Source organism: Anolis sagrei, chromosome 3, assembly GCF_037176765.1.
Source record: "Anolis sagrei isolate rAnoSag1 chromosome 3, rAnoSag1.mat, whole genome shotgun sequence".
Classification (NCBI taxonomy): Eukaryota; Metazoa; Chordata; class Lepidosauria; order Squamata; family Dactyloidae; genus Anolis; species Anolis sagrei.
In genome coordinates, this window is record NC_090023.1 from 41,440,788 (window position 1) to 41,461,433 (window position 20,646).

General features: G+C 39.4%; 1 protein-coding gene across 1 annotated transcript; it reads left to right on the forward strand.

Annotated features, from left to right (window-relative positions):
- The first annotated feature begins 223 nt into the window (after window positions 1-223).
- DPT (dermatopontin) lies at window positions 224-19,769 on the forward strand. Its single transcript, XM_060766931.2, has 4 exons — window positions 224-598; window positions 7,508-7,633; window positions 17,378-17,485; window positions 18,452-19,769. The coding sequence occupies exons 1-4, from the start codon at window positions 309-311 to the stop codon at window positions 18,516-18,518; spliced, it is 591 nt and encodes a 196-aa protein (XP_060622914.1). The 5' UTR covers window positions 224-308; the 3' UTR covers window positions 18,519-19,769.
- Window positions 19,770-20,646: the final 877 nt, after the last annotated feature.

Sequence of the window (20,646 nt, forward strand, 5' to 3'; positions counted from 1 at the left end):
CCGTGCACACATCTGTGATATATATTCTACATTTTTATATAGGAGACACTGGGGATTAGAAATAGTTTACAGTCCTAGGAAATCATGGTTTTGATAATGTAAAGGATTAGCATGTTTGTAAAATTCCACCTTAAAACTAATTGAATTTGTCTGCGGCCAATTCTTTTGTACAGAAAGGCTTGGCTGAACAGTGACACATAACGTTTGGAGCTAGATGTTCCACATCTGGAATCCAAATGTTAGATGTGATATAAATAAGCCAGCACAACAACCCAGTGGGGCGTTTTACAGCCAGAAACACAAGCAACATGGACCTCTGTCTTCTCTCTGTGTTCCTGCCTCTGCTCACAGTGGCATGGGGCCAATATGGAGACTATTATCACTCCTATGGGGACAATGATGACTGGGTCAACCTGTATCGGCAGGGCTTCAACTTCCAATGCCCACATGGGCAAGTGATAGTGGCAGTGAGGAGCACTTTCAGCAAAAAAGAAGGCGCCGACCGACTGTGGAACTATGCTTGCATGCCTACTCCGCACACCCTGGGAGAGCCAACCGAGTGCTGGTGGGAAGAGATCAACAGAGCAGGACTAGAATGGTAGGACAATCATATTTGCATTTGCTTGAGGCGAAGACACTAGAAACCCCAGCACTGTCAAGCTGATGAAATAGTTAATAATAGCAATGTATGCAAGGAGCAACAAAATGCATGTTAATAAAATTGTGATCTGCTCATGCTGGTGGATCAACAATCCAGCAATCTGTAGTGATGGCACCACTGCTTATTTCTCTTGCTGAGACAACCATTAATACATCCCCATTCCTTTGCAGATCGTCTCTCATGTACTTTCACCCTTGTACTACCAGCTCAGCTTTCTCAAATGCTTTACTTGGTGATAGGCAATAGTTATGCTTGATTTTAAACCATTGTTACTCTTTGCTTTTTTCAATGTCATGGCTCTACTGAAGCAGATAGTAGAAGAACCAGGAAAATATGCACAATCTTTTTAAGCAAAAGAAGTTATAATGTTGAGGAGAGAGGGGAATAAATTCAGATATCATTCAGTTAATGAAATAGATGTGTACCTGGGCTTTCCTTTTCCACAGGAGTTTAAGTACCAGAGGTAGGAATAATATTAAAAGAATAGGGGACAGGTCCCTACCCCACATAGAAGAAGGGCTCCTTCCACACGGCTGAATAAAATCCTACATTTTCTCCTTTGAGCTGGGATATATGGCAGTGTGGACTCAAAAATCCCAGTTCAAAGCAGATATTGTGGGATTTTCTGCTTTGATATTCTGGGATATAGGGCTATGTGGAAGGGCCCAAGAAGAATTCAATAGGTTTCAACAAGGTTTTTATTCAAAAGTAACAATATGCACATATGAAACAAAACAACCACATCAGATAAGGCTTGCATAAGGAAATGAAAACAATCATGATCCTTTTATACACCACTTGAAAGCTTCTTCCAAAATACATCAAGGATATATATTTCCAACCACTAACCTTCACTTTTGTATAATTTCCATGATGGTAGCCAAACTTAGGTTCCTTCCACACAGCTGTATGAAATCCATATTGAACTGGATTATATGGCAGTGTGGACTCAGATAATCCAGTTCAAAGTAGATATTGTGGATTATCTACCTTGATATTCTGGGTTATATAGATGCATGGAAGGGTCCTTTGTCCAACCAAAATATACCTGTATACAAGATAAATTGAGGTTGAATCGTCTTATGAAATTATAGTTGATCTCTGCCTAACATTTCAGAAATTTGAAGACCTTGTTCTATACTGGATCACCTTAAAATGAAGGAAATTTGTTGCTAAACAGGGGAATTTATTGTTTGAATTAAATTGCTTCATGGCTTGGTAGCAAATTCTCTTGAACTCAGAATGACTTATTTTACATTTTTCAGTTCCCAGTTTCTCTTTATATTATTTATATATAACACTAGGTCACGTAGGTGCACTGAAATCTTCATATTTTAGGCAGAACACACACACACAACATAAGCATGTCTGCTAACTTTAATGCCTTGACTCATTCCCAAGTTAGGATTCAATACATATTGTTTAAATGAATATGTAAAAGGAGGAATTTTCCAACCCTTGATTTACTGCCAAGAAACTCTCTTCCTTCTTTTCCTCTGCCTCTCCTTCCAAGTAAAATAGGCCACATGTCTTAGGCCCCTTCCACACAGCTGAATAAAATCCTACATTTTCTGCTTTGAACTGGAATATATGGCATTGTGGACTCAGATAACCCAGTTCAAAGCAGATACTGTGGGATTTTCTGCCTTGAATTTCTGGCTGTATGGATATCAGGTGGTGCAATACCAGCTAAATAGTATAATTTCTCCAGTGGTGTAGGCCATATACATCCTGTGATAATGTGGCATGTCTCATTAAGGGCCACATCCAGTGTTTTAATGTAGTGAGATGTATTCCACACTGGACATGCAGAGTAGCAAAGTGCAAGAGCAGATGTCTTCACTTACTCAATTGAGTGCCAGTAATAGGACTGAACATCCAGAAATTAAATTCAAAGCTTTAAAGAGCTAACCAGTGAAACCCCCTACTTGCATGGACGACTTTACAATGCCATTTATGAATTTTGGTAAGTTCTTATCAATATGTGACTACAGAGAAATCATTATCAGCATGGGACCAAAATCATATCTGTGAGAAGTGGAATGCATTAAATCTACCAAGGAACATTTTAACTGACCAGTTGGTAGCAATAGAGTGATCAATGTTTTATGCTTGTTTGATAGATTCCTATCCCCTTTCCCAGTGATTCCCAAACTGTGCTCCTCCAAATGTTTTGGACTTCAACTCCCACAATTCCTAACAGCTGGTAAGATGGCTGGGAATTTTGGGAGTTGAAGTCCAAAACACTTGGAGAAGCACAGTTTGAGAAACAGTGCCCTATCCCATCAGGTGCACTGCTTCCAGCCTTTAGTTTCATTCAAACTAGCAACATTTCAGATGGAAATGGGACATTATTATCTGCTGAAGATACAGTATTTTGTTCAGCAGTTGGAAGTGCATGACGTTGGTGTTTGCCCTTTATCATCCAGACATATGCTCTGATGCACCATCCTTTCCTTGATCTCAGCATGGCTCACAAGAGTACACCAAAGGAGAGGAGGTTCCATAGTTACCATATATACTTGAAGATAGGCTGGGCCTTTCAGCCTTTTTTGGGGGCGGGGGTGGGGTGGAAAAAGCATCCTTTGGTTTATAATGGGGTGAAGGTTGGGTGGGGGAGCCTGGAGGCCATTGCTTGCTATATATGATTTATTTATTTCTCCTCTTTCCCTCCTTTATCAGTGTGTTTTCTTTTCCAAACCCCCCCTCACTCACTAAGAGGGACAGAAGCCCTTGCAAGTCAGGAATATCCATTAATCTTATAATTTGTTAATCTCTCCTACAGATATATAGGCATTCCTGCAAGCCTTTGCAATCCTTATGTAGCTATATATTATCTCTATCTATCTATATACATTATTTTTATATATTAATTTTCCCCTCATATGTTTGCAAATCTTTGCAAATCCTTTATACATATAGATATCTAGAGATTTCCATGTATTTGTATCTATATGTATACATTATTTTTATATATGAATTTTCCCCTCACGTGTTTGTAAGTCTTTGCAAATTCTATATAGAAATTATAATAAGCTTAATAACCTTCAATAAATTTAAAACAACAATGGCTTTAAAAGATTAGATTATACACTAAATAAATAATCTTTTTAGACCAGATAATTTAAAACAATATAAAACAACTTAAAATAATGTCAAACATGATACATATGCAAGCAGGATAAAATCAATTAAGCCCTGAAGGTTTTAATAAAAAGCCAGAATGGCACTGGGGTTAGTGCCAACCAGGGCTCTCTTTTATAGACTGGCTTAAAATAGTATCATAAAGCACACACAAGAAATAAACATACAAGCCCATTTGTTTAAAGATTATCATATTAATGGAACTCTGCAAAAAATGTTCACATCTGTTTCTGATAGTGCTCATCTTTGCCGATATGACTTTGCTTGCATTTCTTTGGCCAAAAGAAGGGCTTCTAAAAGATGGACTTTTCTGTTTCTTTGCTGAAAGAAGATCTGATGCGGTATCTCCCCTCATTCTGTGTGTGGGCCCTTCCACACAGCCATATAACCCAGAATATCAAGGCAGATAGTCCACAATATCTGATTTGAACTGGATTATCTGAGCCCACACTGCTATATAATCCATTTCAATGTGGACTTTGTACAGCTGTGTGGAAGGGGCCTATGTGCATGCACAAGAGAGAGAGAAAGCGAAAGAGAGAATGCTGTTTATGGCTCAATTGTACATTTCTCCGCGCATGCACAAACATTTATCATCACTAACATCAACAGTGTTTTTCTTGCCATGCTACTGGTGTGCAAGAACAAATGCAGAAAATTATTCTAACTATGAATATCCAATTATCTTCCATCCAATTATCTTCCATCCAATTACAAAGCTCTGGTGTGCAGTATAATAACTTTATACTATTGTATCATCACAGCAACCTTGTGAGATAGAATGAGCTAAGAAAAGGCTATTCAACACTAACTGGTTCAGAGCTAACCAAAATTTTTAACCTGAAATGTCCTGTTTTTCAGGGTGGGGTGGTTCCAGAAAGCACTTTAACCTTGGATCAATTGGGTTTTTAAAATGTAGACTTCTCAGAAAGCATGTGCTTTTTGGGGGGGGGGGGCACATGCCCTGCTTTCTGGGAGGGTACCAGAACACAAAACAAAAACCCACAGAAAAGCCTTTAAAAAGAAAATAACTTACCTGATTGCCATTTCCCCTTCTCTGGTGCTCTCCTGGCACATAAAAATGACACACCAGGAGAAAGTGGGGGGAGGGAGGAGTGATTTTCCTCTCCCCCCCTTCTCCTGCCATGCCATTTCTACATGCCAAGGTAGTGCCAAAGAAGAGAAATGGCATCTGGGTAAGTTATTTTCCTTTTTAAAAGCTTTTCTGAAAGGTTTGGGGAGGGTGTTAGAGCCCTCTTGGATATTCCAGGCTCACAGAGCCTGGAAAACAAGAGAGGGCTGTGTGGATTACCCTCTCAGAAGTCCACCCATAGCTGTGTGGATTGCCCTCTCAGAAGTCCACCCATAGCTGGAAAGACCCGGGTCTTTCAAGAAGACCCGGGCTTTCCAGCTGACGAATTACTTCAGAGCAAAGCAGGGATTTCCTACTTTGTCCCAAAAGCACTTGCTTTTATGTGGGGCTCTCTACTGTAAATGTAAATAAGAATGAGGGGATCAATAGCAACTCAGATCCAAAAAAGCAAATGAGGCAATGCCTCTTTAGAAGGTTTCTGATTTTCATTCAACAAATTGAAGTTGAAATCCAGAACAGACCTCTTAACCTGGTTTATCAGAATAAACTTTGCCCATGCCACCTTTGTGCCAATTTACAACAGCAACTTCCTTGATGTAAGTACTAAATGAGATACGGCCAAGTCATTAGCACCAGCGACTATTTTATAATGATATTACATAGTAAGCCTAACTGTTCTTGTGAAATGGAAAAACAAATGAAACAGTCTACTTCAAAGAGTAGTCTGGCTCTGATAGTTAACAGCTGGATAAAGACACACTAGGAGTTTATCTGCTAGGGTTCTGGAAGATGAAATACAGGAAATACTGCCTATAAGAAATCATTCCAGGATTCTTGAAGCAAAATAGCTACTTCAGTTGAAGCTACATTGTAAGTACTCATAAATTTGGTTTCCAAGACAGGCTTGTAAAAACACTCACTGCCAGTCTGCAGCTATTCTTCACTATTAAAAGACCCCCCCCCCCTCTTAGTGGGAGCATCCTGGTCATTTTCCAGACATTGTTTAAACTCTCTAAACCAGGCATGGGCAAACTTTGGCCCTCCAGGTGTTTTGGACTTCAACTCCCACAATTCCTAACAGCTGGTATGGAAGGCCAAAGTTTGCCCATGCCTGCTCTAAACAGTGGAACTCTCTGCCTTGGAGTGTGGTGGAGACTCCTGCCCTGGAAGCTTTTAAACGGGCTGGATGGCCATCTGCTAGGGATACTTTGTGCTTTTCCTGTATGGCAAGGGGTTGGACTAGATGGCCCATGTGGTCTCTTCCAACTCTATGATTCTTATATTTTTTAAAAAGTAATCAATTATTGGAAATTCATGGACCTAATAGTACTTTGATTCTACTTTAACAAGAATTGTACAGTTGGAAGAGACCACAAGGACATTCAGTGCAACCCCATGCCATGCAGAAACACACATTCAAAGCACCCTGGATGGAATCCTATGCAATCCTGGGATTTGTAATTTTGTAGCCAGGTGGCCTTTTGTATGTTTGCCTGTGTAGTCTGCTGCTCAGGAGCAACATAAATGTTCTGGATTTTCCTTTTTATAGTTTTAAAAAATTGTTTAAAAATATATAAATCACACCAACATGCTAGCTGTCATTGCATTTGTGTAGAGAATGGATACACACTGATTTTAGAAGGTTCAGAATGGAATCTCTCTGCATTAGACGATGCTACTGGAAAATGAGATTAACAGGAAGACATTGGTTTTTATATATGTTTAATTGTTTTGTGTGGATTTTATAATGTTGTTTTACTGTTTTTAATTGTATACTGTGAACTGTTATGGCATCAAATTGCTGCCAATTTGGAAGCCACCTTGAGTCGCTTTGGGCTGAGAAAGGCGGGATAGAAATATCGTAAATAAATAAGTAATGCAACTGCGCTATTTTGGAAATCTACAATTACCCAATCAGTCTTCCACACATATAAGTCTTTGAGTCTATGCCCTACCCATAATGTCTAGCAGTTGTTATTATTTTTTATTTTTTATTTTACTGAAATGAAAATGAAAAATAAAATGGGGTAGAGGGCTGGAGGAAAACAACCTGTCTGGAAATATTGAGAGAGAGCAAGGAGGCAAGGAGAAACACACTCATTTAATGTCAGCATGTTGATTCAGAAGTGGAAGGAATCTATTGCACTGAGGTAAGTAGTCAGAAGGTAATAGGATCAGGAGATATCAATGGGTTTTGCCCATCATTTAAAATGTCCAGCACTACAGTCACAGAAGAAAGGCAAACTGGTAGCTGCATATGATGTTGTATTGGAAGTGGATGTGTTCATCATGCTGCAATTCTGGTTTGCCAGCCTTGTGTGATAAAGTCCTTGGACTGGACAACCATTCAAAGAAAAATGCCTTTAAGTAAGAAATATAATGTGTGTGTAAAGTAAGGCACACAATATGCAGGCAAATGACATAAGAAGAGGATAGTGAAGCGGATAGGAACTGATGACTAACAAACAATTCCAGTCAGGGAACCTCAGCATGGGGTTGCTTTCAGCTTCCAGTAACCTTCAGCAATAGTGCTTGAAATGTAAAGAAAGCAAATTTAAAAAAAAACCCATCCATTTGTGTTTCTTCAATTTTGTGGTTTCTCTTCTCAGGTATCAAACATGTTCAAATAATGGATTGGTGGCAGGATTTCAGAGCCAGTATTTCCCATCTGTACTTGACCGGGAGTGGCAGTTCTATTGTTGCCGCTATAGCCGAAGATGCCCATATTCATGCTGGTAAGCCCACAAAAATGTTTGTAATGTACTAACAGCATATTATCAGCATGAAATCTGTTTGCCAGATCTGAAGAGTCCAGTGTGGAACAGCATATTAGAAAGGGAACGATTAAGGAAATAGAAATTAGGAGGTGGCAAACCTCCAGAAAATGGTATCATTTAAAATGAATACAATCTGTATACAATGCACTTTAATCAGTCACACTTCTTTTTCAAGTATTTCTCGTATTTCGTTTCTTTCTTTGTGGTCTCTGTTGTGATATAGATAATGTAGTTTTAAAACAAATGTCCTAGGAATCCTTTGCGCATATGAGTGTGTGTGTGTGTGTGTGTATACACACACATGCACTTTGATTTTAAAGTTTTACTTACTTATCCTTGTTTGCCTGAAGTTCAAGAGGAAAAGTACACCCATTTAGTACCCCTCTTTCCTATCTGTGAATACAGCACAGGTGAAGGTGTGAAGCCACACATGACAAAGAAAAATAAATCATATGCATGCTTAGAAATAAATTGCACTTACTCTTAGGTAATTTAACACAGAATTGCATTTTTGTATTACTCTCTCTCTCACACACACACACAAAATTTAAGTTTAATAACTTAGAAATGATAAATTGACATAAAATCTCAAGCTGCTGAACTGTTGAAACTACTTAGCATTCACCAGATTTCAAATATGTTGAAATGCAAATCCCATCATCCCTACCTACATGGCCATGCTAGATATAATGATAGGAATTGGAGACAACACTATCTGGAAAGCACTGAGTTTGAGAGTGCTAATATAACTATTCTGTTTAGAAATATGTTTTTAGCAGTGCAACTTCAACAAGCTTACTCCTTAAAATGATGAAACAATGCTGTACCAATTCAAAGTATCTAACACAAACAAAGCTAAGCAGGAAAAGTTCAGTTACGCACTGGTGAGATGTGTATGTGATATTATGTGTCTAACCAGCTGTTGACCTACATACATCAACAATACATATGGTCTAAAATTGAAACAAGCAACAATATTGGATCTCCTATAATAAAAGCTTTCAAACATCCATCCTGGTGTGAGTTGATGTTGTGCAGGGCCTTTCACGAACGTCTCCTTTTCCTGCCAAAACTCTGTCTTATGAAGGAGTCCTTCCAAATTCTGTTTTAGGCAGGATGTGCTCTCATTTACAGTATTGGCCACCATGAAGATGTGCTTCTCATGATGATTTCTTTTGCCACTAGATTTCTGAAGGGATGAGAAGGAACACAGCTACTGCATCTTTCATTTCATTTTGAACCTTAGAGCCTTCGGGATGCATCCAGACCAAGGGCTTGTCTACATTAGCCCTAAAACCTGATGGACCACAAGTTACTCCAGGATATCCAAACAATGTCCAGAGACTTCTGGCCCCAAACACACGGTAGACCATGTTGAATTAGTTTAGCCCCACATTTAAGAAAATCAGGGGATGCTCCAGACCTTTGGTGAAACTCCAGAGCAGTCCCACATTTCAGACAGAGTGTAGACAGCACAACTAACTCCAATGCAAACTGCTCTGTTGTTCACACAGACTGGCATCACCACCCATAGGGAAAAGGCAATTGATTGGCCCCATGTTGTCCACGCTGTCACCATGGCAGATGGCTACAGAGCTTTAAAAGAGCACTTGGCCATTGCTGGGCACCTTTGCTGATATCAATAAAGACATCCATTCCACCAGGGAGAAAAGCAGGAGTATATTCGAAGCTCTGTGACTGCAGTGATGGCTATAGGTAGGGTAAGGTGGGACCAAACTCATTTCAGTCCAACTGGACCATCTGGATCAGGTATGGGCAAACTTCAGCCCTCCAGGTGTTTTGGACTTCAACTCCCACAATTCCTAACAGCCAAATTGGGAGAGTTGAAGTCCAAAACACCTGGGGGGGGGGGGGGGGGGAGGGAGTTGTCAATGCCTGATCTGGATTCTGCCTTGCCACTGCTGTGGACTGGATATGGAATATGTGGTCACCTCCAGGCCAGTCCAAAGTATTGCTACTCTAAACTGATCACAGAGTAATTGGCAGGTGTAGATGGGCCCTTAGTCATACTATAGTCCTACTGAAATCAGTGAAATTCAATGGAGTCAAGAGTAACTTGCATGTTATTCATTTCAATAGGTTGTATATTTTTTGTTGTGTTCCTTCAAATCATTTTTGATCTGTGGTGACCCTGAGACAAAACTATCACAGGATTTATATGGCAAGATTTTTTCCAAAGATGCTTGCCATTGCCTTCCTCTAAAGCTGGGAGAGTGTAATTTTCCCAAGGTCACCCAGTATGTTTCACTGCCAACTGGGGAGTTCATCCCTTGTCTCCAGAGTCTTGGTCCAAGACCCAAACCATTACAACTCTCTAGCTCTGCATTGCTTATTTTCAAAATTTAAATCCAATTGCTTGGCCCAACTAGACCCACTGAATTAAATGCTGCTAAAGGATAAGTCAATATTTTTGTAAATCTCATTGGTTCAATGAATCTGTTTTAGCTGAAGCTAGCAATTTGGATTCAGGTCCAAATCTGGTTCCAGTTATCTGGTGTACAGATTATCCTTTATCTTGAGGAATACAATTTACAATGAGAAATTAAGGATTATTTATGCAAATTTTAAAACAGAAGTCATAAATTAGGACTGTATCCCACCAACAAGAACAACATCATATCACATCCTGTTGTGATTTTGAGAAGGACTACAAGGGAAAATAGAGTTATTTGAACATACCATGACATTCAGGGTGCTAAATTGGTTGAATGGGTGTATTTTCATGTGTTTGGAAAGATTTCTGTGTGGATTAGGGGCAAAAATTGGAAGCTTGGGGAATGAATAAGTATACAGTTGACAATTCACATTTGTGAGTTTCACTTTTGTGAATTTCACAGATTTGATTAATGTGGCCTTTTCTAGCAATCTCTAGATCCTCCAGTGCAACTCCATGCTCAACCTCTGCCAGAGGCTGATTACAGAATTGCACTATAGAACCTAGAAATTCCTAGACAGAATACTTTTCTAGGCATTTGTAAGTCCTCCAGCACAATTCTAGGATCATCTGCCACCAATGGCCAGAGGTTGACCATGGGGTCATGTTGAAGGACCTAGGGGATTGCTACAGAAGTGTCCTCACAGGTCAAAAAAATATCATTATATGCAATGGAATGACTGTATGTTCAGAAAGGAATCATTGGACTATCATTTGTACTTTACATATTCAAAGCTAAGTTTCAAAGTTAATAGACTTGCCAAGCAACTTTCTAGGACAAATCAAGATTGAACCAGAGTCCCGATGTGTACATACTGGCCATAGCCCCACTTTTGGATTTTATAGTCAAACAAACATTGTGCTTAGGATCCTGCTTGTTGGCAGATACTTTAACTGGCCAATCTTACTTCTGCACAGCTATGTGTATTTTGTTATTACAGTTTACTAGCTTACTTTGTTCTTATATTGGAAACATTTTTATTACCATATCATAATATGATCTTGAAAAGTACATGATAGTATTTTTACTTGGGAAACCCTACATCCCTTAGCTATGTTTTGTGGTTCTGTGCTGACAGTCCATGTGCAGTTACTTTTTTGACTGCAGGTTCTAGAATCCCAGATCCCACTTGATGAGTAGACATACTGACTGGGGAACTCTGGGACTTGTGCCCCCTAAAATATTTTTTCCAAGCTCTGGCCAGATGTCTTTTCAGCGTTTGCCTGGAAAGAGTTTTCTTCATTCCATAGAAGAAAAATAAATTCTTTGCAGATGCGTATTTGTCATTACAATCTCATTGCATTCATCCATATTGATGTCTATATCTACAGAGAGAGAATGAAAAACTTGACTTGAAACATAAACACATGTCCTCAAAGAACTGGAGCATCCACACGGACTGTTTCTAATTATTTCCCTTCTCTAGACAATAAGGATTGCTGAGCTCCATATTTGGCTCTTCATGAGCTACTTTCTCTCATTGTTGCCTGGCCAGACAAGACCACATTTGCCAAGTGTTTACAGTGCACGTGGCTGTTCCTTTTACAGATTTTTTCCATTTATAAAAGGTCCTAATGTTCATAGAATCTTCCCTGACAAAGCAAGTACCAGGGGACAGTGAGTTTTGCTGATGTGCTCCTTTTGTCCTTGCTGATCTTGTAAGTTTAGAGATCTCCTGGAGTTGCCAAATGTGTTTGGAAGTACTGGGATTTGGTGCTCTATTTAAAAAAATATTCATATGACCTTTTTATTATTCCAGATGGTTTGCTGGAAATTCATAGCACCAGCTACAACATTTTACTCCCACCATCAAGTGGGTTTTTAGTCTGAGAGGCTGTCTATTGGGAGTTCTTTGATTGTGCCTTCCTGCATGGCAGGGGGTTGGACTGGATGACCCTTGGGGGGTCTCTTCCAGCTCTGGCATTCTAGGATTCTATATCAGGAGTAGGCAATGGATACACTTTTTCTCTCCCGTCCACCATCTCATCCAGACCAATGCTAACCCATCTTGGGTTGTTGTAGGTTTTTTGGGGTTATATGGCCATGTTCTAGAGGCATTCTCTCCTGACGTTTCACCTGCATCTATGGCAAGCATCCTCAGAGGATGCTTGCCATACATGTAGCTGAAACGTCAGGAGAGAATGCCTCTAGAACATGGCCATGTAGCCCCAAAAAACCTACAAGAACCCAGTAATTCCCGCCATGAAAGCCTTCGACAATACACTAACCCATCTTTCCTTCACTTTCTGTCTTTGAAAGAGAAGAGGAAAGGGAGAAAAGGACATGGAGGGGACTTGGGGAGAACCCCCTCCCTCCTGGCCCGCCCATCCTTCTCCAACCCACCATGTAGCCCCCAAGTTAGAAAATTTGCCCATGCCTGCTTTAAAACGATCTAGCCTGGCCACATGTCTCTCATTTTTCATCCACAAGGTATTGGAGGATGTGCAATTCATGGAGAACAGTTGGGCCACTGACTGGAACATAACAGAAGATGCCTCGGTAACTGTTACACCTCCTGCATTCGCTCATACCTGTGGGGCCTATGATGAATTTCTATCATCTACACCCACACATGCAAGACAGGAGCTTAAAGTGCTTAGACATAACACAATGGAGCTAAATTGCCTCAAGAATTTTAACTGGTTCCAGAATGTCAGCACTGATTATTGCTGTTTATTGTTGGGGAAGGATGTTCTGTTCCTGGTAATGTTGAGATGGTCTTTTAAGAACGAGAAGATAGAAAAAAATATATCTGTAATTAAATCACATCTGTTATGTAGAAGATAATGTAAATGTACCCAGCAAAATAGCAAAGTCAGGAAATGTGCATGCAATTATATAGAACTACAGAGCAATTTCTGTGCTTTTGAAACTCCTGAAAATAGGGAGTTATGGACCATGTGGATTCCACTATTAATTCTGTAGGCAATCCCTTGTGGCTGAGTATGATTGTCTTCCAAAGGTAGAGTCTTGGCAGTGGGTCTGTAAATGACTGCAGAGACCTAATCTGGATCCACACAGTTTGTCAGAATGAGGATTTAGGTAGAAGGCAATCATGAAAGGGTTTGCTTGACGTGCCTTCCTCTTGGCACATTTCTCCCATTCACCCTCTGTTTGTGCCTCTTTAAAATTCATAGCACTGCTAGTAACAGCTGACCTCAAGTTAGAATACTTCAGGGCCTGTGATTCCCAGTTCTTGGTGTTTCTTTCACATTTTTAAGGTTAGCTTTAAGCCCATCTTTAAATCTCTTTTACTGTACACCAACATTTCACTTTCCATTCTTGAGCTGAGAATAAAGTAACTGCTTTGGGAGATAGAATCATAGAATAATAGCGTTAAAAGAGACCACATGGGCCATCTAGTCCAACCCCCTGCCATGCAGGAAAAGCACAATCAAAGAACCCCTGACAGGTCCAGCCTCTTATTAAAAGCCTCCAGAGAAGGAGCTTCCACCATACTCTGAGAAAGAGAGTTCCACTATTGAACAGCTCTTACAGTCAGGAAGTTCTTCCTAATGTTCAGGCAGGATATCTTTTCCTGTAATTTGAACCCATTGCTCAAAGTCGTAGTCTCCAGGGCAGCAGAAAACAAGCCTGCTCCCTCCTTCTTATGACATCCTTTCACATATTTATAGATTGCTACCATGTCTCCTCTCAAACTTATTTTCTACAGGCTTGACATACCCAGTTCTTTAAGTCGCTCTTTATGGGGCATGGTCTTTCATTTAAGTTGCCCTCCTCTGGACACCTTCCAGCTTGTCAATATCTCTTTTAAATTGTGGTGCCCATAATTGGATGGTGATTGTGCATTTGGACAACATAGTCAACCCAGCGAAGTTGATGTCACTTCCCAATAGGTTGTCCTTGCTTTTTCCAGAGTGCTGACATTTGTCTGCCTGTCTTCCCAAGAGATGTGCAGGATTTTTTGAAGGCAACACTGATAAAATCATTCCAGAAGTTGAGAGTGACATTTGCAGATGGTCCATGTTTCTCAGGCATACAATAGAGTTGGAAGGACAATTGCTTTATAAATGAGCATCTTGGTATCCCTATGAATGTCCTGAACCTTGAACATTGTCCACTTCATTAAAAAAAATGCTGCACTCACAGAGCTCAGATGGTGTTGTATTTCGGCACTGATGTCATCTTCTTTGGAGAGGTGGCTGTCTAGGTCAACATTTTCTAGCTTTACAACATTAAATTTTAATTTTTGGCATTACAGAAGGGTTGGTTGATGACTGCTGGTAAAGCACTTTGGTTTTCTCGATGTTCAGTGAGAAGCCAAGCTTTGCATATGTTTCTGCAAAGATTGTAGTTCTTCCTCAAAATGAGCTCATGTTACATTATCATTGGCATTATATATCAGAAGTTATTGTGACCTTACTTTTGTTTTTCAACCTGTTGAGATTAAAGAGTTTGCCATCCCCACTCCCCTATAACAGAAAAACACAATGAGCTCGCTCATTTTTCATTTTCACTCCCCTCTCTGATTTCTTGTGTGCATTCCAGCAAGTCAACTAAACTTTATTTTCCTTTAATTAATCTGATTAAAGTAAACAAAAGCCTAAGACCAAAGTTGTTACTATGTTCCTCTTTAGGGAGCTGAATAACAACAGCTAGCAGCAGGCCCGTAGCCAGAATTTTGATTTGGGAGGTGGGGTGCTGAGTCTGAGTGAGAGAGGATCTACCCTAGCAAACCTTTTGTATCATTATCTCAATACCCCCATGCATATGGGATATATTGAACATGGTGATCAGATCATGATATGAATAAACATAACAGTTTAAATAATGTACCAGTAAGGCCTTCTCACGGACCACCCTGAGAATTGGGGGGGGGGGGAAGCCCCTCAACCCCCCTCCCCCCGGCTACATGCCTGGCTAGCAGCATGTCAGAGATTTGTATTCATTTAAAGATTAATACCAGTAAATAGATGGAGAAGAATTTATAAATAACTTGCCACATTTAATACTTTTCCCTTAACTAAACAACAGTATTTGAAGTGTTTTTGTAACTGAATTAACTTAAGAGGTATCAGATGGAAACTATAAACAAGAGTTGTATTCTTTCTGTGGTTTCTTCCGATCAGATGTGCCAATTAAACATGGAAAAAAGATACAATCCCTAAACTTGCTGAATGTGCCTTGTCTCCAAAACTCTAGAATCTAACCTTGTTGTAAACAGGAGAAGTTGCTTTTTGGATTATAGCACCCCAAATTCCCAGACAGTGACCGCCAAGTTCTGGGAGCTGAAGTGATTTTTCCCCCAAACTCTAGTTGTAAAATGCCATGACCTGTTCTGTATGCATTTGGAACATGTTCATTTTTCTATGCATATTTTCAATAGGAACATGTGGATTCTGGGAACCTTTTTCAGCACACAATTGTAGTGCTATAAGTCCACATTAACCGCTATGGTGATATCCTATAGAGTTCTGGAATTTTGTAATTCAGGGAGAGGTATTAGAATTCTCTAACAGAGAGCTCTAATGCCTCTTCAAACTCCAGGATTCCATAGGATATTGCCATGATCATTAAAGTGGAATCAGAGTTTTATATTTGTGTAGTGTGAAAGGGACCTGGCTGTCCCTTTCATGGCAGGCTACTGTTCCATATGACCAAAGAAGTGGAGGAATGGGTGTATTAATCAAATTAATACTTTCCCAAGCTCTATTCTACTCATTCCTGCTGTAAACTCTTGCTTTTTTGGATCTTGACCCACACCTAGTTTTGATTGCGTTCCCCCTTTTCAGTCCTTATTTGCCGCTCTGGAATTCAATTGTCATTTGCTTTGTAATGCATGTTTACTTCTGCCTCATTTGGCTGACAACCAGCTCCTCTGAACTTGACTGCCAAGGATGTGACTATTGCCAAGGCCTGGCACGTAAGCCCATTGTGAATAAAAGAATACATTTGTTTTAATGGGTGAATTAGGCCATCTGTTTTTTTCAAAAAACATCACTAGGTAGTATATTAAATCTTTTATTTTTTTATGTTAGAGTTTGCCTCTCAAAAATGAAGCATTCCCACTGCTTGCTTTTAAATGGCTTTTTAATGGCAAAAATATCTTTTCTATTCTGTAGTCTTACGATCTATAGGTGCTTGGATAAACAAGCCCATAAAGGAGGGGGTACAACAACCTTGTCTCTACAGAGTAGAGCCTCTGCTATATGCACAGACGCTCCAAGTGATCCAAAACCTTAGGCTTCCAATGTTGTAGAAAGACCTCTTTCATAAAGGTGTCCCTTAATCAGACTGTTGCTCTTCACTTATGGAGAGTGATGATGGAAGAGATCGAATGACCACGTTCCCCTCCTCATGGGTTTACTTAATTTGGTTTATTTACACCAGATGTCCTGGATTGCAATTTTGGTTTCAAAATCAAGATTTTACGATGACACATCCAGCCCTTGCCCACAGCTTAGGGAAGGTAGAGGGCTGGCTGCTTCAACCATGCCATAGATCTCCTTTGTTTAGAGCAGCTCCCTGGAATTTAAGGTGGATTTCAGGGCTTGATGCCTTTGTTTAGGTCATTCGTAGCTCCACTGATGTACTTACGAATGTGATGTAGGCTCTCAGCCTATACTTTTAAAAATAACATAAGATATCTATCTATCTATCTATCTATCTATCTATCTATCTATCTATCTATCTATCTATCTATTTCTTTATTTACTATATTTATACCCCACCCTTTTCAACCCTGAAGGAGCCCCAAGGCAGCTATAAATATAGGAAAGTATTCAATGCCTTGAAACAACATATAATTAAAATAACATAGTACATTTAAATTAATTCACATTAAAACATTTAAAAACATTACAATTTCTATTAAAACCATGCAATCTACAATAATAGTCGGGACCATTCCAGTAATCATTGCACATAATCCATATCCATCAGTTCATCTATTGCACTGCAGTTATTCATCAAAAGATTGATCCCAAAGCCATGTACGCCACATTTTCATTTTCCTCTGAGGGCCAGGAGGAAAGCTGCTTATCTAATATTGCTGGAGAGGGAATTCCACGGCCAAGGGGCCACCACTGAGAAGGTCCTGTCTCTTGTCCCCACCAGTTATGCAAAACAGAGAGAAGGAACATCAATTTGATTTCCATAATAAGATCATATTGGAATATGGAACAATTAAGCTGCAAGCATTTCTGATAGAGGTGTTTGAAGAAATGGAAATTCCTATCCACTATTTTTTCTGCAGGACATTGACCCCTATCTCTCTATTTTGCAGGTTGACAACAGAACATCCAGGACACTATGGTGAAGATATGGACATGATGTTGTATGCTTATGATCATTACATTCGTGGAGCAACCACAACTTTCTCTGGTGTGGAGAGGTTAGTTTCAGAAATTCATATATTCTTTTGAAAGCATAACCTCCTCCTAATGCCAAGAGATTACTTATTAGATTATGACTTTAAAAAATGCTTGTAAAGTATAAAGCATGCCCAAGGAAGATAGTAGGAACCATGACAGTTTTGGAAGGCACAAAAACCTACAATTGTCTTCAAGCATTTTATAGCAAACTCCAAAACATCATCAAATGAAGGGTTTGCTCAAGAGCCAGAAAACTTGAATTTCAAATCTAACTTGGGCTATGATTGCCAGCCCAAATATTTCAAAATTATGGTAAAATCTGTCTTGAAATGGCCAAACTGAAATATTTCATGATGGTTGTTTTTTATGTTTACCCAACACATAGTCACACAAATCACAAAAACATGTGTGACATCCAATAATGGTGAAGTGGTTACCATGTTGGTTTGCAGATTGGGAGATCCAAAAGTTAGTTTCCCAACCAGGTGACCTTTGACTATTCACTCTCTCTTAGGCTGAACTATACTGTACAGAGTTTTGTGAGGATAAGGAATGGAGAGGAGAGACAAGCATTTTCTATTTTGGGTGGAATGATGGGATATAAATACTCCAAATAGATAGAACGTTCAAAAACATGCAAACGTGAATAGATCAATAGGTATTGCTCTGGCAGGAGGTAACGGTGCTCCATGCAGTCATGCCGGCCACATGACCTTGGAAGTGTCTACGGATAACACTGGCTCTTCAGCCTAGAAATGGAAATGATCACCAACCCCCAGAGTCGAACACGACTGGACTTAATGTCAGGGGAAAACCTTTGCGTTTACCTAGATAGAAAGATAGACAGATAATAAACAGTCAGGCAAACAGACATCACTTAGAGCTGGCCACAGACTGAAAACCTTTCTCTTTTTAATATCCTGTACTGATATCCATCATTACTCACAACTCATTAAAGCTTGTATTCTATTTCTCTTCCCTTGCAGAGATCGTCAGTGGAAATTTATTGTCTGCAGGATGACAGATTTTGACTGTCGGTTTGACAACCTCTAGAAGCATCCATTATATACTATGTTCAGGAGGAAGGGGGGCAGGTTGTTTGGAAATGTAAACAAGTTGAAAGGGAAAAAAAGAAAGATAAGGCATTATATGGAGTTTGCTCAGCTCCTTTTACAGAGACAGTGCTTGAAAAAGTTACTTTTTTGAATGATAGCAACCAGAATAGCTGGTATGTGAAATACTGGATGCTGAAGTCCAAAAGTAACTTTTCTAAGCTCTCTGTAGAATCACATTCAGCCCTCCACATTCTCTGGGATAAGGGTACAGAACCCACATGAAAGTAGAAAAGCTGCAATAAAACCCCCACTATTTTTTTTACCTGTGAGAATATATCTATAGGAATCTTTAGATCTTTCAATATGAATCTGCAGAGGACCTAGAAAGAGATCATATTAATCAAATTGGCAAATAATCAAATCATCAAAAGTTAAACTCATCAGTGTGGAGGGACAGCTGTATAACTCATCTTCTGTGAAATGGGCTGGTAAGTGCAACACTGTTCAATTTTTCAGGCTCATCCATGTGGTCCTTCATTCATGATTAAATGTGTTGCTTCACAAATTCTCTGCAGAGCATGCGTGCAGGGTTCTTTAGCATCTGCTGCTTCTGATATAAAGCTTGATGGAATTTTTTCCTTTGCTGACTAGTTCATCTGCACATGTGCTCATCTTGATTTTTTCCACAGCAGATTTCAAAACCTCTGCAATTTACAAAAGGGATGACTAAAGCTCCTTAATCTGTGTTTTGCTGATGTAAATCAGAGCTATTCCTTTGCACACAGATCCTACCACTGTGTGTGTCCTTCTCAATACTCCATATTTGAGATCGCAGAGCATTACAAAGTTGTTTTCAATGGCACAATGTACTAACTCATACAAATTCTCTATTTTTACATTCTAGCTGGGAAGGATATTTGCAATTGTATGACTTAAGCTCAGTATGTAAACTAATGACACCTTGCTAAAATTTGCTGTATAGAACAAATGAAGGACATGCTTTCATCGAGGAGCGTTCAAGACTTGGCCATGAACTTGAATCAATTACAATGTTTATATTGTAGAGTCCATTTAAATCCCCAAAGGAGAGATACTTCACAACCAAAAGACAACAACAGTATGGAAACAAACTGAGGATTTTACTCTAAATGCTTGTATTAGATTAGAACATCTTTAATTTGTTTAGTATTTACAAGTGCACTATGATTTATTATGATTAACTCAAGAAATAAAGTAATTTGGTGATGCAGTAACTTCTATTTTTTCCACAAATATGTCTGAACATTCCCTAACTGCCAACAGAGGACCTTGGCATCATGTTCTTTGACATGTCAAGATGAATTCCTAATCCATAACATCAGGAAAATGTGGGTGGCATAATCTTTAAAAACACTCCACTTTTAAGACTGTGGATACCTAAATCCTTGTGAGTAATGGACCTGAGACTGTACCTCACCACTTGAAAAGATAGTTATCACAACAAAAGAGTATTTTGTGTCTAAATCTCTCTGTCTACAGCACCGCTTCAAGGCCATCCCTAGACACCTGATACTTTCTGTACATATTAAAGAGGACTCAAGGGTGTGTTCCTCTTAGGGTTAATTGGTTTTAAAATAAAATAATTACTTAATGATTTTAAAAATTGTCTAGAACAGTTTAATGCTGTTACTCCATAATACAGTTTCTCATGTTGTGGTGACCCCCAATCATAAAATTATTTTTGTTACTACTTCATAACTGTAATTTTGCTACTGGTATGAAGTATAATGTAAATATCTGAAATGCAGGATTTTCATTCACTGAGCCAAATTTGGCACAAATACCCAACACACCCAAATTTGAAAACTGGTGAGGTTGGCGGGGGGAGTGATTTTGTCATTTGGGAGTTGTAGTTGCAGGGATTTATAGTTAATCTACAATCAAAGAGCATTCTGAATTCCACCAACAATGGAAACGAACCAAATTGGGCACAAAGAATGCCCATGACCCACAGAAAATCCTAGATGGGTTTGGTGGACACTGGGTTTTGGAGTTGTAGTTCACCTACATCCAGAGAGCACTGTGGACTCAAACAATGATGGATCAGGACCAAACTTGGCCAAAATGCTCAATATGCCCTAATGTGA